The sequence below is a fragment of the Nelusetta ayraudi genome, unplaced genomic scaffold, assembly GCF_046127955.1.
Source record: "Nelusetta ayraudi isolate G7.1 ecotype Tasmania unplaced genomic scaffold, CSIRO-AGI_Nayr_v1 ptg000016l, whole genome shotgun sequence".
NCBI classification, from domain to species: domain Eukaryota; kingdom Metazoa; phylum Chordata; class Actinopteri; order Tetraodontiformes; family Monacanthidae; genus Nelusetta; species Nelusetta ayraudi.
This window is the reverse complement of record NW_027466066.1, coordinates 2,023,146-2,047,884: the sequence shown is the minus strand read 5'-3', so window position 1 is coordinate 2,047,884 and position 24,739 is coordinate 2,023,146. Positions and strand designations below refer to the sequence as shown.

Sequence of the window (24,739 nt, the reverse complement as noted above, 5' to 3'; positions counted from 1 at the left end):
ATTTATATGCAAAATACACACATTTTGGTGCTACTAGTTAATAAATTTCCTTTAAGAATGGAAATTTTTTTAAATTTGGAACTTTTTGAACAAGAACTCAACTGGACTCTGATGGGGTTTTTTTTTGTAATACGCATCTTTATTCTTTAAGAATAGAATCAGCAAAGAATGGTTTTTTTTCATAACTCACCTATATATTATCTTCAGTACATACACAGAAAAAAAATATTTTGCAATTTTTTTTGTTTTTAAATATTATCAGATGGCTTAAGTGATTTCTTTTTTTTTCCTTTTGCATCGGTGCCACCTGGTGTTTGGAAGACGTCAGGTGTCTGTCGGCAGCTCTCGCTCTCTCTCTCTCTCTCTCTCTCTCAGCGGGAGCGCCCGGCCTCTTCCACTCCGTCCTGCACCTCCGCTCGTCTCCACCTCGTGCCCTCGCTCGCGTCTTTGTCTTTAGACTTTACCTGGATGGGAGGGAAAAGCAGCCAGGTCAGATCGGATCTGCGATGGCGACGGCGGGATGGTTTATTGCGGGTTTAGCTCGGCTGAGTCTCGTCTCAGGCTGGCTACAACACTGCGCTGTTAACATCCTGCCAAGTTCACTAAGCGAAGGGATACAAATCGAAATAAACAGCGGGTGACGTGAAGGTAAAAAAAAAAGAAAAGTGTGTGGTCGCCATTAAAGGCCCAGTTTGTAAAAGACAGTCGAGTCTAATGGTGATAAAGCAGACTGCAAACAAGGTCAATGTTATTCCTGTTTATACGACGGCCTTTACAAAACTAGATATTGATGTACGAGTATGAGCATGTTCCTTTAAATGTCACATACTGGGCCTTTAAATATTTCATACTTGCAAACAATAACGTACATTTTTACTCAAGTCAACTTTTACAAAAGTTGCATTTTGAGTTCTTTGTAACTGCCTTAGCGGTTACCCACCTGCGGTTTCTCACACAGACGTGTTAGTTGCCACAGCTCACTGACACGTCGTAACGTGTTATAACAGCGTAACGGGCTCCTCACTGACTGCTAATCCTTTCTTTGCGGCGCAGGCGGCTCGTGTTTGTCGCGAGTGCTTGAAACGGTCATGCAACAACAGGCCTAAAAACACGAGATTTCTTTTGCATTTAAATTTTTGGACAATTTAAATTGAAATTAAATGGCACAACTAAAAATTGTCACCGCACAAAAGGCGAATATGAAATTCTATAGTTATTCCAGGCTGCTTCTCGACGAATGAGCATCCGAGGAGAGAGAAAAAAAGATAAATGTCAGGAGTGGAGATTAGAAGGAAGGAAGGAAGGAAGGAGTGAGGCTGGTGGGGAGAATTAGAGCTGTCAGGATAGAGGGAAGAGAGGTTCAACAGCATACAGAGGGGAAAATTGGAAAGGTCATATTGACATGTTGAAGGGGGAACACCGGTTTTGGCACCAGAATTAGACTCTGTACTCGATTATGCAGCGGGTCATTTCACTTAAATGGCAATTAAAACAGTAATGAATACGAATGTAGTACTGACACAAAAACTGCTAAACTGTTGGATTGCACCAACGTGTTAATGCTCCAGTTACCAAACACCGTCTCCTCAAACACCGCAAAGAGAATCATTTGTTTAATTTAGCTTTAGCAGTTCCGCTCGTATGTGTTTTGTCTTGCAGAGGTTGCACTAATAATAATAGTAATAATACAGTAATAATAATTGTAAAAAAAAATGAAGAGGAATTAATGCGAATGTGCAGAGGAGCAGGTCTGCAGTGACTCACCCTCCAGGTATGTGCGAGCCACAAACTTGAGGACCTCGTCAATGAGGATGACGGGGAAGGAGAGCTTCAGCACCATGACCCACTGCTCCGTGTTCAAGTGCGTCAGCTTGAAGATCATCTGCGGGCCGAGACCGAGACATAGCACAACTGAGTCAATAGTCAACAGTTTTTCGCAAAATAGAAGCAATATTTCGAAAAAATTTCGAGAAAGTACACTTGCGATTTCAAGGCGTTTTTCTATTCAATGGCGTGAAGCGCATAAGGCGCAATTCTCGTAAAATTTCGTCTCGCGGGACGGAATTCTCGTAAAATCTCATCCGACGAGATTTACGAGAATTATGTTTGATTTTGTTTGTTTTACTGTCAAGAATGGCATTATATATATTTTTCCGTTTGGTGACTTGTAAAAACTATTCCGTCTCCTCATCTGTCCAAACATAGCGCACGATTTTCACTTGAAGTGAACTGGTCACGTGACCCCCTACGTCGCGTCCGGCGACGCATAAATCCGAAGAAAGTGTTTCCATAACATGTTTGCGATTCACCTCTATATCGATTGGTCTGCTAAACCACCTCGTGAGATTATCAAAACCTTTTGGGCGACATTTGTTTCCATTACCAGTTTGTTATTGCGATATTTGGGTTTTGCGCAATTCTTGGCTTAATGGAAACACAGCTCGCTGAGGAACCAGGACGTCCCGAGTAAACTTCTGTTCGAGTTGCGCTCCGACACCATTCGCAGACACAAAGGGTGACCTCGCACCTACGTCCATTTCTTTGCATTGCACTTGACATCGGGCTCGCTCGGCTGGCAGCTCGCGGCGTTATAAATAAACATGTGAAAAACATTAGAGGAAGTTATCTTTTCACAGCAGGCGACGAGTGCGCAAAAGCCATCCGGAGGCCTGCAAGCCGGTTTTGATTGTGTTTCACCTTTTAATGTCACCTCTGTTTGTAATCCCGGGACAGCTGGCCGGTGCGTCATGGGCTGGAAGTGTTTACGCGATGACTGTGTGTGAAGGAACGCGGCGGTCTGTAGCACGCACGAGGTGTGAAAGAGTCGTGTGTGTGTGTGTGTGTGTGTTTTTTTGTCTTGGGTGGGAGGACTCACGGGCAGGGGGTCGACGTAGATGATCATGAAGTGCAGGGACATGGAGAGGGACATGGCGGCCACCAGCCAGATGTTGCTCCAGGGAGGCATGCGCACCAGCGACTGGTTCTCAGACAAGCTGCGGGGAAGGATGAGAGGCATTGGCACCTTTTAGACATAGAAAGGATGCAGGAAGACCATTTCTCCAGAAAATGTGGCGATGAACCAATGTTTTTAGGCACTGTTCAAAAATGATAACCTTTTGGGAAAATATTCACAGAATTATTGTCAGAATTCTGGGTCATGGAGCAACTGACTGTTTATAAATCAACGACAGCACAAGGACTTTCACACTGGTAGTTTACTATTAAATTCTCATAACAAAAAGTAATTATATTGGTTTACTGCTAATATATAATATTATATATATTGGTGCTGCTTTTGTTCCACAGTGGAGTTACAATTAGCCCAAAATAACTGAGTCTTTTTGTAATTTCTAGGAAAAAGTCTTGTCTCAAACTTGGAAACTCAAACCAGATTTACCCAGAAAAAAATTCAAATATTGCACTAAAGATATTGCACTAAAGTCTGTGTTGCTGTCTGAACACAAGACAACACAGACATCTTTTAAAGTAAAAATGAATCAAGGTGCCATTAAATGCTGAGCTCCATAAGAGATTTAGTCATTTAAGTGTGAACAAGACGGCAATATTTATTGCCATTTGTCTCATTATTATTATGATTACCAGAATTATTATTATTACTATCAAGCAGTACACTTCCTACTGAGCATTAGAACAGGAAGTCAGCGTGAGCTACTAGATGCGTCTTCAAGTGCAGCATCGGTCGGTCAGTGACGGCGGGAGTCTGACCTGTTGAGGGCGTTGCACATCTCAATGGTGACCAGCACGGACAGGGCCATGGTCATGGGGGGAGCGGCCTCAAACACCTCGCAGTGGATACCGGCAAAGTCCTCGTTGTCCTCGCTGCACTGCATGAAGTGCGACTGGGACGGAGAGAAGCAGGAATATTTGAAATAAAAATGAAGATGCTGCCCGGACGAAGAATGTGATCCACTGTCAGTCGGTGAAACACAGTACTGACCAGCTGGCTGAAGGTGATCATTGGGCCTTCGTCGCAGTACAGGAACCACCAGGCGGCGGCGGCAACGGTGGCGGCACCGACGTAACCTGAGGGTGGATGACAGACGAGAGAGCGATGAGGAAATGTGCTTTCGTGTCGCTTGAAAATGAACAAAAGAAAAGCTCCAACAAAATCAATGTCTTTGAAGCCCCGAGGTATTTAGCTCTTTATTGAAATGACTCTGAAAACACTGTAAAAATAGATGAAATACGGCTATTTTATGAATCGCTGACTATTAATATTATTTCTCCCGGATTAAAGAGCTTAACGGGCCTGCATATGGTCCCCAGGCCATAGTTTGCCCACGCCTGTGCCAGACTGTCCCTCACCTCCGATGGCCAGGTATCTGAAGAAGAGCCAGCCGGAGATGAGGGGCTCTTTGGGGGATCGGGGAGCTTTGCCCATGATGTCCAGGTCGGGGGGGTTGAAGCCCAGGGCGGTGGCGGGCAGGCCGTCCGTCACCAGGTTGACCCACAGCAGCTGCACGGGGATCAGAGCCTCGGGCAGACCCAGGGCGGCCGTCAGGAAGATACTGAGAGAGGGAGAGGAGCGAGGCAGGAAATGATTATTTGACACTTCTGATAGTCTTAGCTGCAGTAATATCTGGCTGCAGCTGTTCTGCACACGGTCACAATCTGAAGGAGAGGTTCGACAAAACTGTTTGACTTGTGAGAACGCATTGCAATTTGCACAAGCTTGAATATCATGTCATATAAACAGTTTTGCTCTTCCATATTGAAGGACGTCCTTGGATCAGGAAGAGGACTTTGAGATCCTCTTCTCGGAGCCTCACTGCTGTGAACTGTTCCTGGTTTCGGTGGCTTTATTTGACATATCATCTAGCAGGAAACGGTACAAGGTGTTTGGAAATGTGTGGCACATTACAACAAATAAACAGATATTTGGATTTAATTGGTCGACCTCTTTGTTTTATTCAAAGTGGAACCAACGTTTATTTTTTTGTATTGCCAACTGAGGAAGTTATTTACAGCTGAGTGAGGAAACGTTGTATGTGGTAGGCAGGTTCTGTGTTGTGGTGTTTCACTGTGACTGAACTGCTGGCAAAACGTGCTTGGGGATGAAAGCACTGGAAAAAGCCTGCAGTTTAACATTAGCTATTAAAAATCCTCTGCAGCACCAGACTGATTTCCATTACATCTCATCCTGGGGCTTCTTGAGAGCAAGTTTATTAGTAGAGCTTTGGAAAAGAAAAGAAAAGAAAAAAAAATCTCTGGGTGCTTTCACACAATGATCAGGAGGCTGATTGGTGACATGACTGAAAACGACTTCTTCGCTGGAAGCTCGTCAACAATGGCGTAGACCTGACTGGCGTGCAAGATCACCCCAGCACACTCGAAAGCGTGTCCATCTTTAGACTGCAATCTAAAAAAAAAACTCATCCCGCTTCCCCAGAACACGCACTGGGGACAGTGGCAATAACAGTTGCGCACAATCTATCAGCCCTCGTGCACTCACCAGACCACCTCGCCCACGTTGGAGGAGATGAGGTAGCGGATGAACTGCTTCATGTTGTTGTAAATGGCTCGGCCCTCCTCCACGGCGGACACGATGGAAGAAAAGTTGTCGTCTGCCAGGACCATCTCAGAGGCTGACTTGGCAACGGCAGTGCCAGAGCCCATGGCGATGCCAATCTCCGCCTTCTTCAAGGCGGGGGCATCGTTCACACCGTCACCGGTCTGGATGGAGGGAAAGAATAATAATAAAAAAAAAAAAATGATCAGAATTACGTTCATAGGTCTTGCGTGGCTCGTGCGGTCCTCCTCCTCCTCCTCACCATGGCAGTGATCTCGTCGAAGCCCTGCAGGAATTCAACGATCTTGGACTTGTGCGAAGGCTCCACGCGGGCGAAGCAGCACGCCTTCCGCACGGCGCTCTTCTGGTCGTAGGGAGAGAGGTCGTCAAACTCGCGGCCGGTGAAGGCTTTACCAGTCACGTCCTCGTCCTCACCGAAGATGCCAATACGGCGGCAGATGGCAACAGCCGTGCCCTTGTTGTCACCTTTGGAGAACACAAACCCTCAGTTTCCTTTTCTTCCCCGCCGGTGCGTTTCGGCCCGTTTTTTCTCGCGACTTGAGTTTAGGTTTCGGCGTACTGACCAGTGATCATGATGACACGGATTCCGGCGTCCCTGCACAGCTCAATGGAGCTCATCACCTCCTTGCGAGGAGGGTCCAGCATGCCCACGCAGCCGACAAAGGTCAAGTCAGTCTGGGAGGGAAACAAAAACGCAGACGCTTCACGTCAGTCTGCCATTTCAACACCGTTTCGAACCGCTGGTGAGACGCCGTCTTGCGTGTCTGCACCGTGCACCCACCTCGTAGTCTGCGAACTTGGTGGAGTCCTCCAGGATCATCTCCTCCTTCCTCAGTGGCGAGTCGCGGGTGGCCAGGGCCAGGCAGCGAAGGGTGTCGCGCCCGGTGCCCCACTCCTTGATCACGGACAAGATGTGGTCCTTGACGGGGCCGGTCAGGGGCACGCGAGTGGTGCCCACGCGGATGTAGGCGCAGCGGTCGATGACGCCCTCAGGAGCACCCTGAAGACGCAGGAAAGGGTGCAGTTAATGAAATAATCCAATGACTCACGTGCTGTTAAATTCAATGTTTCCGGTTGGAGTCGCGTACTAACTTTGACAAACATCTTGCTCCCAACGGGTGCTTTGGGGGATTTGGCGGGAGAACAGTACACGGACATGGACTTCCTGTCTCGGGAGAACTCCAGGGTGAACTCCTTCCTCATCAGCTGCTTGATCACCTGTAAGGAAGTGAGAGAAAAGGTTGAGCGCTATGGCAGAGAACAAATGTAACTCAGGTTACTCGAGTTTGAGTTAAACCCACTCGACTAAAAGGGAAACTTCTTTCATTGTAATATTGACTCAGAACTTAAAATTGTGACATTTTTGTATAAAATCCCTTCAAGTGTCCAACAGATCTGATTAGGCAAGTCACTGAGGCTGCGTTCAGAATGCAGGCGAATCTGATTCAAATCAGATTCCTTCTCAAATCCGACTGACTGTGCACGCAGTTTTTAGCAAGTATCCAAATGGGATCTGGCTCTGTTCAGACTGGGCCACATTATTGACCCATCTGACAGAGCAACGACACTGGAGCTGTTCACACTGAGACGCATCCGTCCAAATGCGATTTGAAAGTACCTCCCGAAAGTGGTTTCAAACCGGTTTGCAAAAATCGGATTTAAAGTTATTTGTGACTGTTCAGACTACAAAAGAGCTGTTTGGTTTCAATCTGGATGGCCTAAAAAAATAAATAAAAAAAAAATCAGATTTAGGCTGGCAGTCTGAACGCGGCTATAATACACTGGACTGTTCCACTGTATTTCCTACCAGCGCTGCGTTGTGTCTTCAGCGGACTTACCGCGCAGCAGGCGTTCGCCCTCTCCACCTTGGACAGGCCGCGCACTTCGGTGTTGAACACGTTCATCTTCTCCACCAAGCAGCTGAGAGCAGTTTCCGTGGCCTCGCCCACCTTCTCATAGATGCCCTTGGACTGCAACGCAAAAGGAAAAAAATTAGATGGAAGCAAATAAGTCGGGTGAGATGTAATTTAAAAATTCACAACTCAAAACGTGCTGGCCAATGCGGACCTCGTTGTAGTCCAGGGAGGAGTCGTTGCACAGGGCGCAGATGGTTGCCAGCTCAACCAGGCCGTCGTACTGGCCGCACTTCACCAACGATCCGTTCCTTGTGCTGGGAGGAAATGAAAGGAGACATTCAGAGTCAAATGCATAGGTTCCCTGATGGTGTGACACTAACGTGGAAGCTCTTTGGACACTCACACTTCTCCCTCTGGTGTGTACTTTGAGCCCGAGATCTCAAACTGGCCGAGGGAAATGCTGTCCCCGTCCACTTTGTCAACGACGAACATCTGTGCGGAAGTATGAATTAGATGGCTGTGGCCTCACTTTGCCATTGATCGCGGATGCCGCAGGGACGTACCTTGGTCACACACATCTGGTTGGTGGTGAGGGTGCCGGTCTTGTCGGAGCAGATGACGGAGGTGCAGCCCAGGGTCTCCACGGAGGGCAGGCTCCTGACGATGGCATTCTTCTTGGCCATGCGGCGGGTTCCCAGGGCCAGGCAGGTGGTGATGACGGCGGGCAGGCCTGTGATGGATGGAGGAGGAGATTAGGCGGAGGAGCGACTGGGACGCCCGCCAGAACACATTAAAGCCACATAGCAACCTAATCGCATGGACTGACATGCGGTGGGACACGATGGTATAGCAAACAGAAAGGGGGGGAAAGGAACTTCACACATCCTTTGAATTTAATGTCTTTCCTTTCATTCTCGTGGCTGTTGACATTGCAGTTTCTCACCGAAGGCATCAAAGCTATGCATGAACACACATGGAATTATGTAGGAAACAAAAGTGTAAAATATGTATAATAACACGTTTTATATTTAATATGTTCTTCTTTGCTGCATAATTACATATATCTTGCTCATATATTTGATGTCTTCAGTATCTATCTGCAGTGTGGGAAGTTGTAAAGATTAAAAGAAACGAAAAAAGAAAAAAACGGAGAGAACCCACGCAGACGCATGGAGAACATGCAAACTCCATACAGAAAGGCCCCAGGCTGGGACTCGAACCCACAACCTTCTTGCTGTAAGGCAATAATGCGAACCCACTGCACCACCGTGTCACGCTCTAACTGCAAAGGGAACCACTGTGACCGCTGTTCCAGCCTTGCAGTCAATTTTTTTTGTTGGATATCAGTTTGAGCAGGAAGCTGAAGCCAATGTTATTTGAAAGGGGGCAGTAAACAGAGGGCTAAATGCAGTTTTCTGGAGATCCTTGGAGTCTGTTGGATAATCAATTGTGCTTCAATGGATAAAAACATTAACCCAAAATTTAAACGAGCAAGATATGTGACCTTTAAATGAATTAACAGCGCAACCACTGGCTTATCAAGTTTGGTCATAGCATCATTTTAGCATCTTCTTAGCGATCAGGGTTGGGAACGGTAACTGGAGGAATCACGCTTTTTTCTTTGTCGCCAGGTTCCGTCTGACAAATCAGCTCAACGCCATCTAGACGTAAAGGAATCTGCGAGTGGGCGGGGCTGACAGCGGCGGGGGTCCCTTGACAGCCCTTCACGCCTCCGCTGGAGCGCGTCCAAACTGCTCCAATGTATGGGGAGGCGGGGGTGGGGGCGGGGGATGGGAGGGAGAGCAACGACTCGGCTCACATTCTTGGCAAATATCGACGCTGTCGACGCTGGCGGAGAAGGTCTGGACTGCGTCCAGTCCAGTGACACCATGGTGTCATCTGCCCCCCGGCGGGTGACGCCGTCCCCTCGGCTCTGGCCCTGGCACGCCCGTGATGTGACAGCTTGGAGAGCGCGCGGCGAGATGCCGGCCTGTTTTCGTTCGCCGGCGGCCAAGCGGCGCGGCTTCACATGCAGGAATTGTGGTCTGATTGGACACGGACCCTAACACGGGGGTTCCTTTGTCTTCACTGACGGCAACAACACACACACACACACACACACACGTGTGGTTTTTGTTGTTACGGTTGACCAGGAGTTGCTAAATCCTCTTCAAGGACCCCTTTAGGTGGCCACACTACCCTGAAAACCACTAACCAGTAAGTCCACATCAGATAACTGTCAACGCTTCCGAGACCAGGATCCATATATGGTCATGTTCTGGAGTCTTCTATACATACCACCGTGATAATGAAAAGAAACAAAACGCTGACTGTTGTGATCTTGCTGGTGGTTACATGAGGAGTTTTAGGTGATACATGTGATATTCTGACAATGGCTTGATGTTTAAAAGGAAATGTGTGTTGCCAAGATGATCGAGGGACTGTATATGGCAGTGTTTTTCGACCGCTGTGCCGCGGCACACTAGTGTACTGTCAGATAATGTCAAAATAACAGTATTCCATTGTGGAGTGACTGTGCTTTAAAGGGAATGTGAGCCTATTTTCAGTTGCTCCCAGGATATCAGCTTTGTGTGCATCTTAACAGGCCCAGGTTTCACACTGAGTGAATAAAAATAAATGAAGAGACTATATTGCCATTGTTTGGTTGAAGGTGTCATTTTATATTATCTTTGGTTGGTGGTGTGCCACTGGATTTCTTTCAATGTAAAAAAATGAGCCGTGGCTCAAAGAAGGTTGAAAATCATTGGTATGCAGCAGCTCTGACTTTGACTGATTGTTTGAGCCAAAAATGAAACAAGTTACCAGTGGAAAATTATACCCCCCCCCAATATCACCAAGGGACTGAGTTTGAAATATCTAAATCAAGAGTCACCAACCTGTTTGGCACTGGGGGCTACTTCATGGGTCCTGAGTCATATGAAGGGCTACCAGTTTGCTAGACTCTCCTGAGAGAGCAAACTCCCGGAGTTCTATATTATTATTAATGATATTAACTTGATTAGTGTCTTCACATAGGTGAGTGAGTTCTCAATAAATATCAACAATGACTTGAATGACTGAATGACGGAATTATAGAGGCAGCTCAACGGGTTGTGCAATATTTGAACAGGCCTGCGGGCTCCTCATGTGGTCCTTGGGGGCTACCTGGTGCCAATGGGCGCCATGTTGGTGACCCCTGGTCTAAATATTCCAGTAAGTGTCCCATAAATGATTCAGAAAAAGTCCCTAATTCGATATCAGCTGTGACTTGAGCAATGGAGTCATTGGAACGTGGATGTTTTCACGAGCTGGTAATTGCACCATCATACACTGGGCTCCTTTTGGGCGAATAACTGCAAACTACTGGTGGAGGGCTCTTCACCTTCGGGGATGGCAGCCACGGCGAGAGCCACGGCGATCTTGAAGTAGTAGATGGCACCGCGGAACCAGGAGCCTCCGTGGACGGGGTCGTTGAAGTGGCCGATGTTGATGATCCACACAGCCACGCAGATGAGGGAGATGACCTGGAGGGCGGGTGAGGTCAAGCGGGCGAGACGTGAGACACGTTTCCGTCAGCGTCTTCTCACGGGAAAAGGGGAAAAGGCGATTTGGAGGAATTTACGGCGGGAGCAAAAACTGCCGCCGGAGATTCAGCTTCACCTTGGACAGCTGCTCGCCAAACTCGTCCAGCTTCTGCTGCAGGGGAGTCTTCTCCTGCTCGGTGGCGGCCATCTGGTCGCGAATCTTGCCGATCTCGGTGGAGACGCCGGTGGCGACGGCGACGCCGGTGGCTTTTCCGGCGGCGATGTTGGTGCCCTGAGAGATGGTTAAGTTGTTGGTGTGTCCGGACAAACAGGAAGGCCAGAAAAGAAGGCGTGTACTCACAGAGAAGAGCATGTTCTTCTTGTCCTGGTTGACGGCTCGGGGGTCTGGGACAGACTCGGTGTGCTTGATCACGCTGACGGACTCGCCTGGAAGGAGACGGAGGCCGTCGCGTCTTTGGTTGGTTGGTTGGTTTTTTTGAGATGTGAAACATAAAAAATGTGTATTTGTGCGACACTCACCGGTGAGAATGGACTGGTCAACACGCAGGGTCGTAGACTTGATGGAGATGATTCTGATGTCAGCCGGCACTTTGTCACCAACTGGTGTCCAGAAGAAAATACAGAAAAAAAAAGAAGTGATGTTAGGATTCGTGAAATATTTTGAATATCAAGAGCTTAAAATATAAAGAAAAACTGAGTTTATAGACGTTTTCTAACAATCTTCTGATCAACCAGTGCACTCAAAAGAAATGACAGAGGTCCATCTTTAGATCTTTTGCTCGAAAAGCCTGGAAATCTGCTCTTTGTGATGTTACAAAAGTTTATGACTAGGGATGTTAACAATTAATCGATTATCGATTAATCAATTAATTGTCGATTAAGAATTTAATCGATTAAATTAAATTAGTTGCGATTAATTGAACAATTTTAACATGGGTAGTTAATATCATCAGTTTAGTGGCAAGAAAGAGCAATTCATCTGTAGAAACTGCGATGGTCATAATATACCTGGAACAAGTTACTTTTAAACAACCTTTTTTTTAAAAAAAAAAAAAAAATTGAAATGTGACTCATTAGAAGTCAACTTGAAGGATGTTTATGGTGTTTATACTGTACTCTAATGTAAAAAAAATGGGTCACATTGGACCCTCAACATTATTTAAGACTTAAATAATGTGTTCCTTACATATTTTTCATTGGGAAATTTTGTTCTCAAGAAAAATCGCTGCTGATCAATTAAACGTTCGATATCGATCGATTCGATCGCTCAATTAACTAATGATTAATGAATTAATCGCTAATTTGCATCCCTAGCTTTGACACCTCTCCCAGGTGAGAGACAGTGTCTTTGTCCCCTTCCAAGCAAAGCATCAGTTAGCAGGAAGCTAATTAGAGGGCTAATCTACTTTTGTTTATTAATCACACCAAGCTGCTTTATTGAAGTCCACCGGGCGACAAATCGTAACAATCAGCAAACAAACATCTCGTCGGACTTTAAGCGCAACAACACTGGCAGCTTCTGCCGTTTGCACAGGGTTCTAATCCGTCTACCGGCAGCGGGTGAGGCTGCGTGCGGGATGGGTTGGGGGGGGGGGGGGGTCGCAGGGTTGATTGACTGGTTTTAGCACGTTGGACGGATAGTGTTGTTGTTGAAAACTGAGACCACAGTTGCGAGACAGAGGGGAGAGGGAGACCTTGGGGAGATCACGAAGCGATGAGAACAGGTGGACGGCACACAGAGGGCCAGAGGGGGCAGACATGGAAGACACAGCCTTCGATATTAAGTGTATTTATACTCAAGCTTGCTTCTTTTTTTTCCCCCCTCGACCCCCCGCCCCCTCCCTCTCTCGCTCTCTTCCTTCGGCTCCCCCTCCAAACCCTCTCTGTCTCTGCGACTGCCTTACATGGGCCCGTGTTCACTCGCAGGCACATGTGATTGTTCTGGAGTGCACGAGCTCTCGGACCTCTGACGAGCCCGATGTTAAGTCAGGAGTCAAAGGAGGAAGATTAAGACTTTTTTTTTTTTTTTCTTGGTTTCCACTACGCAGCCCTTACAGTGGGAGACACTCGCTGCTGACTGAAGGGTGGAAAGTTATCAGCAAACCATGCAGGCAGCCACTGAAAAGTTCTCTGCCTTCAAGACGACCATTTTTACTTTGTACATGTGCAACAGTTGAGTTTTTTCATCAGTGGACAGTTTCTTCTCTCCATTACATCAATCTGACACAAACACGCAACTTGATGTGATTGAAGTCTCTTTATGCAGGGTTTCACTCAGTGGTTCTTGCTTCAAAATGTTCCTGCGTAAATAATAACCCTGCTGGCCACCGTGAAAATGAGCTTCGAGTTGGAGGCAGCGAGGAAAGCACGTGTTGGTTCTCTTACCGGAAACCTCCACCACGTCACCGGGGACGATCTCCCTGGCCTTGATCCTCTGCACGCTCTTCCTGTCCGACCGGTAAACTTTGCCCATCTCGGGCTCGTACTCCTTCAGCGCCTCAATGGCACTCTCTGCGTTGCGCTCCTGTTGCACGGAAGAATAAGCAAAAAAAAAAAACATTAGGGTGATGTGTGCTCTATAAATTAAGTAGTACGTATACATACACACAAATACAGACTTTATCAGAACTTTGCACTGTAATGACTTTGATCCACCTTGACCAAGTCTGTTTTACAATGAAACCCTTCAATATATTCAATATATATTGAATATTGAAAAATCAGCAGCCCAGACCCGATGTCCTGCAACCATCTTTGTCTGTGGTTCAGCTTTAAAGGTCTCATTTTACATTCATGTTCAGATCCTCAGTTTTCATCCTGCACTCCGATCTCCAATCAGGTCTCCTTTAAATGTCGCAGTTAGCCTTCTGTTTGTTGCCGTTATAGCAAAAAAACTAAACAAAACCAACAACAACAACCAACATCTCAGTGTTTTGATAATGGGGGTCAGAAGGCAGGTCAACAACTGGCTGGTGGGTGTTGTCACTAACTTGCCCTCTTGTGAGATCACAAAGGGCTGATTTTCATAGATGTGAGTTTGAGCACACTCTTTCTGAAAAGAGATAAAAATCAAAAATTTCTGGAGATTTAAAAAATATAGATATCTTAACTCAGAATTATGTATATAGCACAATGTATTGTGTATAGTACATTGTCTGTATATTTCCAGTTCTCTTTAAAGCATGCTTATGCTGGTTAAACAATCCAGGGGAAGTCCTGAATGATCTTTTTGTGGACTTAACACAAGAAATAAATAAATCAGAGCAGCTAACCAAGGACAACAGCACACAAAGCAATCAGAGAGTAATGGGAACCAGAGGCATTGCTGGCTGTGTGCAGCGTCTGGTTGGGGTTGGAATCGACTGGCGATGCTTGTCGCTGTCTGTGCCTCCCCTCCCCCTCCCCCTCCTCTTCCTCCTCATCTTCCTCCTGCGCGGCCACCCCAAAGTGTAAAGCCCAACTTATGCTGGCCGCCTGCCCTCTCTTCATTCACCCCCAAAAACCCCCATGTGTGAATCCTTGAGCATAGTTTCCAAATGACCGCCGCGGTGTTGATATGAACTCACGCACACCCAAACACACACACACACACGTGTGCACACACCCACACACACACACACACACACACACACACACACACACACACACACACACACAGACACACAGACACCAGGCCTGTGGTAACCCGATCGTCCCTCTGTATTTTTACTGTGGACTGTAACAAAGCAGGCTGCAGTTGGGAGCCTTCTAGGCAGGACGGGTCCCAGTCTGCCATGGCGCTCTCACCCAACCCTTCCCCCCTCGTTTCCCCCCCCTCACCCCCACCGCTGCTGGCTTAACCTTTCGACCTTTTCACCCAGTGCTGACGTCAGGCCTCTGTTTCCGGACTCCCTTGAACTCGCAGCAGCTTCTGTGGAAGGTCCGTGTGCCGTAAAGGACACGAGCGGCTGCGACCTGAACATGCCGCCGCTGTGTGATTTACTGTGCGTGACTGTTGCTAAGTATAAGAGTCTATTTCAATGAGGCTGCGTGCGTGCGTGTGAGAGAGAGAGAGAGAGAAAGAAAGACACCGTCCGAACGCGGTCGCCATGTGTCCGTTTCGGCCGCGAGAGCTCTTCACTCACCTGCCACACGCCCACGACGGCGTTCGCGATGAGGATGAGGAGGATGACGAAGGGCTCCACGAAGGCGGTGACGCTTTCCTCGCCTTCCTCAAACATGGCCAGCACCTGAGAGAGAGAGAGAGAGAGAGAGAGAGAGAGAGATAGAATAAGTCAAGATTTAGTCCCAATGTTGTCTTACGACAAAAAAATACCAATAAGTATGTTAGGTGGATGCGCAGGCATACGGATGCATCTCGACAGTATCTACTACGCAAAGGTTCATTACCACAACGCACGTCACTGCTTTGGAAAGAAAGAGTCAATGAGAACTTGAGTGACATCAGGAAAAACAAACAAACAAACAAACAAAAAAAAGGTCAACGTCAAAGCTATCTGCAATAGGCCTTCTTACCATTAGATGGCACTAAATCGAACACGGTGGGCCTTTAATTGTTTGCAGTTTACAAAGTTTTGGACTGTTGGTTCCTACGTGATCACCCCGTAACAAAGAAAATCTGTCGTCTATGTGAAAGTTACACTCATCAAAATGACATCTTTACGTGTGGCCGCCAATGCTCCTGATTTGATTCATTATTTGCCAGTAGGGATGTTAACGATTAATCGAGTATCGATTAATATATACGATATATGTTATATGATATAACATATTAAATGAAATGAAATGAAATGAATCACAAATAATGTTAGTTGATCGACAAGGTCAATCAACTAACGAATGAATGAATCGATAATTTGCCTCCCTATTTGCCAGTCTTAGTGACTGATGATGCAGTGAGTCACAGCCCTGCAGCTTTGCTCGCAGCGGCTCGCTGCCTGGCACAACAAGTGCATGTAAGTCGGCGGGGGCGCACCTGTCGTCCTGGGGTGCCCGGCACAAAACGTAAACACGAGAGAGCCGCGGCGAGTCTCTATTTTGCGACGGTTGTAATACCATTAGCGGATCGCATGACATTTCACTTTGTCGCTGGCGTCCCTTATGTCATCCCGCTCCGGCCGTGACATCGCACGCACGCACGTGACTCGCCGGCCCGGACCTATAGCCTCGGACACGTGTCCGATCCCTGTGAGGGGGGAGGGGGTGGAGGTCCCTGTTACCAAGGCAGGTCTGTTTCGGAAAAAAAGGGGCTCGATGTTGACATTGACACAGATTAGTCGCAAGCCGGCGGAGCGCAGAAGGGAGGAAGAAGAGGAAGGCAGAAGGTTCCGTCTTCGACTCTCACAGCATCACTTCAAGACTTTTCGGGTTCGACTTTTCAAAGACTGAAGCCGCGTTCAGACTGCCGGTCGATTTTTAGCCCATCCAGATTGACACCGGATGGCTCTCTTGTCGTCTGAACAGTCACAAATCACGTGAAATCCGATTTTTCGCAAAAAACGGATTGAAACCACTTTCGGGATGTATAGTTTCAAATCGCATTCAGACGCATGCGTCTCAGTGTGAACAGCTCCAGACACACCGATGGGTTTTGACTGTCCGTGACGTCACTCTACGCGACGCAAGACCCAATGCGCCAGAGCAGAGGGCGACATTGGGGGTGCGGAGCTGTAACGAAATGGAGCAGACAGAAGTAGCAGAAAGCAGCGGTCTGTGGACAGAGGAGGAACTCACTGGCTCATCAGTCTGTGGGGCGAGAGCTCCATTCAAGCCAAGCTCCAGGCCGTACCTCGCAACAAGTGCCGCTGTCGCAATGATATGACGTCACACACGACACGCACTGGACGACCTGTCAGATGGGTCAATACTGTGGCCCAGTCTGAACAGAGCCAGATCCCGTTTGGACACTTGCTAAAAACAGTGTGGACAGCCAGCACAAAAAAAAACAAACAAATCGGATTTGAGAAGGAATCTGATTTGAATCAGATTCGCCTGCAGTCTGAACGCAGCCTGAGGCCGCCTGCGCTGCCTCGGTCTCCGGGCTCCGTCCAAACATCGTCTCCCCCGCCAGCGTGGGTCCGTTTCACACGTTCCACGGCCGAGAACATTCCGTCGCGCAAGAATAGGAGCCGGCGCGCATTCGCGGCATTGAGCGTTCCTCCCGTTTGGAAACCGTACTCGACTCCGCATCCATCGGGGCACCGCGCAGTGCCATTGTGCAACCTAATCCTCCCACCACCCTCTGTCTTTCACTCTCTCCTCCCTGCTCCAAAACCAACGGCCCTGACCTTTGTCCAAGGGTACAGTTTCTGATTCGGGCTTGAGAATTTTCTTAAAATAAAGCTCTGGCCGGTGGAAATGTGCCGCCGCTCTCTTCCCGACTTCCTCTTGTTCTTTGTGCTCGCCTGTCCCTCCTGCAAGCACACACACACACACACGCCTGCACACACGTGTTCTCACGGCCATCAGGCCTTCTAAGGCCATCGTGACAGCTGTGCAAGAGAAAGACGGAGGATTAAGACAATGTGTCCGGGCCGCTCTCTTCTCCGTAAAGCTGTTTTGGCCGGAGGGAGGAGAGAGGATCGCTGGGGATTTTGCCCCGGGCGGAATTTAATCACTCGGCGATGTTGACGCAGCAGCTCGAGCGCTCGGGTGGCCAATCAGAAACGAGGCAGACGCTTTTTATTGTTGTTCCGACGTGCGCGGGCGCAGCCAGTTCTTTGACTTTGTCGACTCTCAAGAAGGTCCTGCAGGATCGGAGGGTGAATTCAGGCAATGCCAAACATCAGCCCCGATATAACCTCAACCTAAACATAACCGTCTGATTGGTCGGGCCGGCGGACATGTGGGGAGCAAGGTCGTCGAAGGACGTCGAACGCCGACGCCACCGTCTGAGGAGTTTGCGCTCTTGCCAGGCGTTACTGTCAGAGAGACGGGTGGCTGTGAAAGTCGACATTAACCCACTACGTTAAAAAAAAAAAAGAAAAAAGCGTGGAAAAACAAATTGCGTAGCAAAATGGACAGAAAGCGGGGCGTTTCTTCATCAGACACATGAGATAAAGCCTTTGTGTGTATGCCGTGTGTCACGATCGCGTTGTGGGCGCGATGAAAAGACTCACAAAAGAGATGCAGGCAGCCAGCAGCAAGATTCTGACCAAGAGGTCCTCGAACTGCTCCACCACCAACTCCCAGATGCTCTTTCCTGTCAGGAAAGAGTGAAGTCAGGAAGTAGTGAAGTCACTCACTGTGCTACAAGCTTACATGTTACAAGTTATTGTATGTGTGAAATTCTTTGTGATGGTGTTACATTGTCATCACAAATATCAGTCTTGTATATTAATCTGCCCTTTTGTGCAAAAATAAATATGCCTCCGCTGACATGAGCCTAAATTACCATGCAGACATTTTTGTATTTAATTAATGAACTATTAAGAGTAGCATGGTGAGAAAAATAAGTGGCTGCGAATCCAACAATTACAAATTACAAGGCAGGAGAAACTAAAAAGCCAGGGATGTTGAAGTGTGGGTTTCTGTGTCTTATCTACGTTTCTGTACTACTGGTTAGGATGTAGCGGTTGGCCGAATAAATGACGTCACCTGACAGGAAGTGACATGTGATTTGACATTTGACAAAATCCCATTTTTGAATGGACTCACCCTCCTCCGCCGGCAGCTCTGTGGAGGAAAGAAGACAAACGGCGTTAACTGCAAGGCGGTGTGTGTTTATTTGCTAGCACGCGTTAGCAGTTAGCATCTCCCGAAAGCGACAACCTCAAACTTGACGCCGCTCCAACAGGCAAACTCCGGGGCTGAGCCCGTTAATCAAAGCGGCGGGAGCGTGCGTCCAGGTGTCGTCACCCGTCCGCCAGTTTTTACGACGCCGGTCCGGTTACTTTAGCATCTGACCTTTTGCGCCGACCCCGATTACCGTGTTGTTCTAGTTCGCTGTCACTCTTTCACCGTCCACTCGTCAGTAGAGACGCTGCGGCCCGGATCGAGTGACCGCAACCCGATGACCGCGCAATGACAACATGCTAAAACAACAAGAGGGGGCTTCGCTCGCGGGGATGCCAGTCGCTACACGCCAGCGGAGTTTGAGATGCTCTGGCGCGAGGAAGAGGAGGCAGGAGCACAATCCAGGATGTTCATCCCTTACATGTTTCACAAGCAGTTCACTATTGGCTTCCTGATTCTATTGGACTGCCTTGTCCTTTTTTCGCCATTACTTTTGGGCCTTTTTTTTACCTTTTATTTTAGCAATTTATGGAACGTAAATAAGCATCATGTAATTAGGAGTGCAGCATTATGCTCAATCTGCACCTTTGCCGTTTTATTAGACCAACTGTATTCTTGCACTGACTCAGGGAAACGCACAAGAATTCCAATGTACCCGTTTTAACCGGTGTTAAACTTTCAAATGGCAATAAATCTCTAATCTAATCCAACATCGGTGTTATGCTTTTATTTTGTTTGCACTTTATTTTTTTCCCCCTCTGCGGCTAGATAAATAAATTGTGCTTTCCCGACTCCAGCTAACTGGCATCCAGAAGGCCAGTTATGTATATATCGCAATAATATATGGTGGCACCTCTCCAAACAACGATGCACTGGTGCTTTACAGAACTCCCCCGGAGTGAAAACAGTGAAACAGAAAGCAGGTGTGACCTTTCACCTTCTTCAACGCCGCCTTTCGGGAGGCCCGTTCGAGACCTTGAGTCAGCATCAAAGTCAAAGCGTACCTTTCAAAATAAAAGGCGGCCCGGTATCGTGGAGCGACTGTTGGAAACCCGAGCCTCCGACGCACCTGCTGCCTCCGTGTCATTCATTCACTTACTCCCTTAATCAGACCGTCATCTCAAAAGTCACACGCAGTCCCAGGTGCTGCCGCCGCCGCCGCCGCCATCGGTGCCTCTTAATGCTACGTTATCTCTCCCCCTAAACCTCTCGGGCTCCCTGCCAACGCGCCTGCGAGCTAAATCCGCACATCCTCCATCCAATCCAGCGGCTCTCCAACTCGCTACGCTCATTCAAACGCTCACTTTTCCACTCCTGAAATCTCCCAATTTTGGTCTTTCATCCATCCATCCATCCATCCAGCCAGCCAGCCCTGCTGTTTGTGCGTCTCCCTCACCGTTGAAGCCGTACTTGCTCAGGTTCTTCTTGACCTGCTCGGGCGTGAGGCCGGTGTCCTCGGTGACGCCGAAGTTGGAGAGGACGTCCTCCGTCTCTTTCATGTGTGCGTTCTCCATCCTCGCTGGAACGGCGAGGCTTTTGGGTTGGGCGGGCGGAATTCAGAGGGACACAAGAACACAGAGACACACAGTCACAATCGGAGGCAGAAGAGGCCCAGACGGGACGGGACGGGACAGGACGGGACACTTCAAACAATCTGATTGCTCAGTTTCACCCACCACTTTCCTCAAGATTGGGATTTGGGAAAAAAAAAAAGAAGTGGCAACCCCCCTGCGTTCTCTCACTCACTCTCTCTCTCTCTCTCTCTCTCTCTGCCCCCTCACACACACTCGCTCTCTCTCTCTCTCTCTCTCGCTCTCTCTCTGGGCTGTTGCTCTCCTTCCCGGAGCCCTGGACCGACAGAAAGTGCAACCCAGCAAAGTGTCTGGAAAAGTTTTATACACGTGAAAAAGTTGCCCCATTGGTGCTTGCTCACCATGCCCTCCGCCCTCATTGGCTGAGAGCTCCTCAGCTAGGTGGGCAGGGATGGCCCTGTGATGGAATGGCAGTGGGGGAGGGTAGGGGAGGGGAGAGGCGGGGGGCAGGGCAACAACTGCAGAGGGGTCTGCTCGCCGGCTAGCTGGAAATAAGATGCACGGAAGGGAGAGTGCACGGGGGGGAAGGGGGGGGGGGGGTGATATGTAGGCTTTGTGAATGAGAGGTAGGGGACACTGACTGAGCCCACGATGGACAAGCAGCCCTGTGGAGGTGCGGACGCGTGTTTGACAGCGGTTGTCACGCAGAAGCAGTGCGATTACAGGTCGAGCGGCTGAATGCTTTCAACACATGAGTCATCAGAGTCGGATTCAGAATCTGAATCCGAATCAGCTTTATTGGCCAAGTTCGTGCATGCCAAATGGGGAATTTGACTCTGGTTTATCTTCGTTCTCTCTACTTAGCTTGAAAAAAAAAAAAAAAAAAACAAGAAGATAGTTAACAAAAGTTTTTTTAAAAAGTAAACAAATATGCAACTTAGTGGTATAATAAAAGAAAAACATATATACAAGTATACATTATGCATATAAAAAATATTACATATGCATATATATCACATGAATGTGTGAGGATACTGCACACCTTCCTCCCTCCCCAACGTCATTCTTTCTCTACACTTGCAAAGGTTTTCTGCACCAGTTCAAATGCAACACATATTCAAGTACCAAATGCTCACAACGCATTTAACCGCCATGCATTTAACATGACGGGTTTAAGAAACCTGCCTCGTTGAGAGAGCACACGCGCAAAACAGACAAACAACAACACAAACACACAAAATGTTGGATTGAAAACGTTTGCATCAGAAGGTCTCACACTAGCTACTGCACGAACGTGTGACATGGAGATAGGACACTGCAGATTAGAACGTGGGAGGAAATTCCACAGGTTTTAGGCACGCCCCCTCCCCAAAAGTGGGATTAGAGAGGGAGAGTTTCACCTCCTTATAAAGGGTTAAAACTGTAGCACAGGTGGTTTGGAATCAAGTCGGACTTTTGAGACGTTGGTGGGACAGTCGGAAGCACGTTGAGAGGTTCGAGCACCTCCTCTGAGAGGATGTCTCTGAATCTTCTCGACTCAACAGTTTGACTCGACCACTGTGTTCAGATGATGCGTTCGCCCGTCCCAGAAGAATCTACCTTGATATTCACCTTGATGCTTGCATTCAGAACCAATTGCATCCACTCCGTAAAAGGCCCTCAGAAAATAAAATAAATCAAATCACTGGCCCTTCAGTTAAATTGTGCAAGGGTTTATTTGTGAAGCACTTTTATTTGCTTCCCATGGGAAAACTGGATAGCTTTACTATCTCTGTGCTTTGAAATGAAAGAAATTAATTGAGAGAGGGAGAGAGAGCGGTAAAAAAACAAACAAACACAGGCATATGTCCCGAGCACAGTAAGACGACACTCTCCACTATTTCTCCTCTGCATGTGAGCGTAAAGACTTTGTGTTGGTGCAAAGCCCAGAAGGCCTGATGGTGATATAGATAGAGCAATGCCCTGATAAGTACATGCATACAGGCCGAAGGAAGGCATGAGCAGGGCATTAAGGGTCTGGGAGCAGCACGTGCATCCAGTTTTCCAGCTTGGCTGAGCCTCCTCCGCCGTGCAGAGAAGCGCACTCACCCGACAGTCTGCGACGCGTCGGAATCGAAGCGACTCCAACAGCTGATCTGCCTTTTTCCTTCCCTGTTGTCACATTCCATCTTGTCGCATGGCATGACGGAACAAAGTCCGCTGCAGAAGGCATCGTGCAGATCAGGATGCAAACAAATATGAAACATGTCGGCGGCTGTTATCACCTCCAAATATATGAATTGTGACATCATGTGGCACTTTAATCACCACATAGGTGGAGCCAAACCGAAATGTCTTTTGACCACACAAGCCACCGACATGCTGTAAACACTGCTGAGATGTTTTGGTGCTGGGCAGATTATGTAAAGTGAGTTTATTTATTGCATTTTTTTCCCTCAAGTGGAGCTGGTTGGTTGAACTGTGAGGTGAAATAGATTAAAATGACGAGAAGTTGCCGCAGATTATTTATTTACTACAACTTCAAAATACTATTTTATGCCATATTGTTTGGGTGAAAGAATTGTTTCATTGATACTTGTAAAAAAAAAATATATATATATATTTTTTAATGTTTTATTCTTATTTATTACTTACTTTTAATCATGAGTCACCATTGCTCCCTGCTTCGGTTGAGTTGTAACAAACTAAAGTTAAGCCTTCTCTGAGACTGGAGCCTCATTGTCTAGTTTTAAAATGAGACGTCTATTCTCGTAAAATCTACCCGTCCAATGAGCCTGTTCTGGGAGCGAGTGTCACTCTCAAAGTTCTTATTCTAATGTTCATTTATGGTTGTTGTGTTTTTATTTTTTTATTTTTATTTTTTTATTCATTTATTATTATTATTTTTAAGTTTGGTGAGCAATTCTTTAGGGATTAATGATCAATCAATCAATCAATCAATAATGCACGCACGTCAGCGAGCGCACAAGAGCGCATTACAGACAGACAGCGCGACAGATGCTAAGATAAAAAATAATAAATAAATAAATAAAAAAATAGTCCAAAGAGAACGACACCCCGGGAGTGGCTCTGTACAGTCAAAGCAACTGTGGCTGACAAGCTAATAAGCTAACAGTACAACACGCTGACCGTGACATGTTGGCAAGTTACGTTCCTCGACATATTTAATAACGAGGCGGAGGGGAGGGACTGAGTAAATAGGCTTACCTGGCTGCAGTTCCCGCAATTCACTCTCATGCTGCTTTTCTCTTTTTCCATGGCTTGCGGTCGAGGGACAGTTGCGCTTTTCTAACGCAGGTGTGGGGCATTACGTACGTACGGAACTTCCGGTTTCATGGAGACCAGAAACCTGCGTTTTGACGTTGGACTAGCAGGAGTTTAAAGAGTTGGTTAAAAAAAAAAAAAAAAAAAAAGTTAAAAATGGCACAGAATGGAGCTCCAAACTAATATCTTTACAAACTGGTTAGAATTTGTTTTGTTGGTCAAAATTGCAAGTTCTAGTTGGGGCACACGCTGATCTCCTGAGCCAATCGTTGTTCAACTCACGCACCGCCCAGACACCCAAACGTGGGATCTTACAGTTTCAAAACAAATCGGAAGCTCAAGAGCAATTGCTGTTGACCAATCTCTAGGCTCCTGAACAAGTATTCGCAAACGAATGGGCGCCTATCTTTAAATAAAGTATATGGGTCCTTTCAGACTTGGCGGGGCCCGACCCGACCTTGGCGGGGCCCGACCCAAAATGCACACATAGTGTGCATTTTGGCAAGACTGGCTCAGATAAACAATGACTAATAACTCATTAGACTTCTCACAAAATAGTAGTTTCCTACACAGCAAATAATACAAATAAATGGCCTTGTCTAGGATATGTGCTGTACGGGTGAACCAACTCCTGCAACGCAGACCCAGCACCAACGATTCTTTTGGATTTGTGAGCTGAATCCTTGTGCTTGAAAGCGTCTTTCAAAGCTGGAGAACCAGACTCGCTGATTTCATGGAGCCACGTCAATGTCCCTTATCAATATCCTGGAGTCTGGACAGGCCACTTAGGACTGACCTATGCCACGAACAGGACTCACAATCTGGACCTGTTTAGTCGCTCACCAAAAAGAGTCATAACCAGTGAGGTGCTCCAGACTTTTCATCATGAGCCATGAAAATCATATAGTAAACAGTTTGTTGTTTATATGTAAATAACCTTAAATCAAGTTTCCACGCCATCAACTCTTCAACGATAATTTGGAGGAAAAGAACAGACCACCGTAAAAAAACAAACAAAAAAAAAAAACAGGCTTCGACCCCTCCCCCAAACTCCCTCCTTCCCGCAGGTTCCGCCACCTTCGGCCCTCCACTCCCTGTGGGTTAGCGTCATCATCTTAGCTGCTCTGCTGTATTTCCGATGTGACCCAGGTTTGCGTTGTGTGCCGGCCGAAGCGGTGAAAAGCTCAAGGTGGCTCACTGACATTTAGCTCAATCTCCCTTTGGCATCAAGTTACCGCGGCTCATCCTAAGCGCTTG

General features: G+C 47.4%; 1 protein-coding gene across 2 annotated transcripts; it reads right to left on the bottom strand.

The window, feature by feature from the left end:
• Positions 1-118: 118 nt before the first annotated feature.
• atp2a1 (ATPase sarcoplasmic/endoplasmic reticulum Ca2+ transporting 1) lies at positions 119-22,980 on the bottom strand. Of its 2 annotated transcripts, none has more exons than XM_076023753.1 (25): positions 22,853-22,980; positions 20,083-20,219; positions 18,609-18,626; positions 18,071-18,153; positions 15,077-15,181; positions 13,338-13,476; positions 11,472-11,552; positions 11,293-11,378; positions 11,068-11,223; positions 10,790-10,931; positions 7,971-8,137; positions 7,811-7,899; positions 7,619-7,721; positions 7,390-7,521; positions 6,644-6,769; positions 6,333-6,551; positions 6,115-6,226; positions 5,793-6,016; positions 5,474-5,694; positions 4,327-4,529; positions 3,959-4,044; positions 3,727-3,860; positions 2,876-2,993; positions 1,765-1,882; positions 119-464 (listed from the first exon to the last, which is right to left on the bottom strand). In XM_076023753.1, exons 2-25 carry the CDS (start codon positions 20,198-20,200, stop codon positions 454-456), a joined length of 2,991 nt encoding a protein of 996 aa, XP_075879868.1. In that variant the 5' UTR covers positions 20,201-20,219; positions 22,853-22,980; the 3' UTR covers positions 119-453. The 2 variants fall into 2 exon arrangements, with proteins under 2 accessions (XP_075879868.1, XP_075879867.1); XM_076023752.1 differs by lacking the exon at positions 22,853-22,980 and adding an exon at positions 20,363-20,543.
• Positions 22,981-24,739: the final 1,759 nt, after the last annotated feature.

Bases quoted from the DNA above. Each gene is read 5' to 3' on its own strand.
- atp2a1 (XM_076023753.1), bottom strand. From the start codon at position 20,200: ATGGAGAACGCACACATGAAAGAGACGGAGGACGTCCTCTCCAACTTC. The intron at 8,138-10,789 runs GTGAAGAGCCCT...CATCCATCACAG, and splicing joins CGTGGCTGCCATCCCCGAAG to GCCTGCCCGCCGTCATCACC. The intron at 4,045-4,326 runs GTGAGGGACAGT...ATCCACCCTCAG, and splicing joins CAGATACCTGGCCATCGGAG to GTTACGTCGGTGCCGCCACC.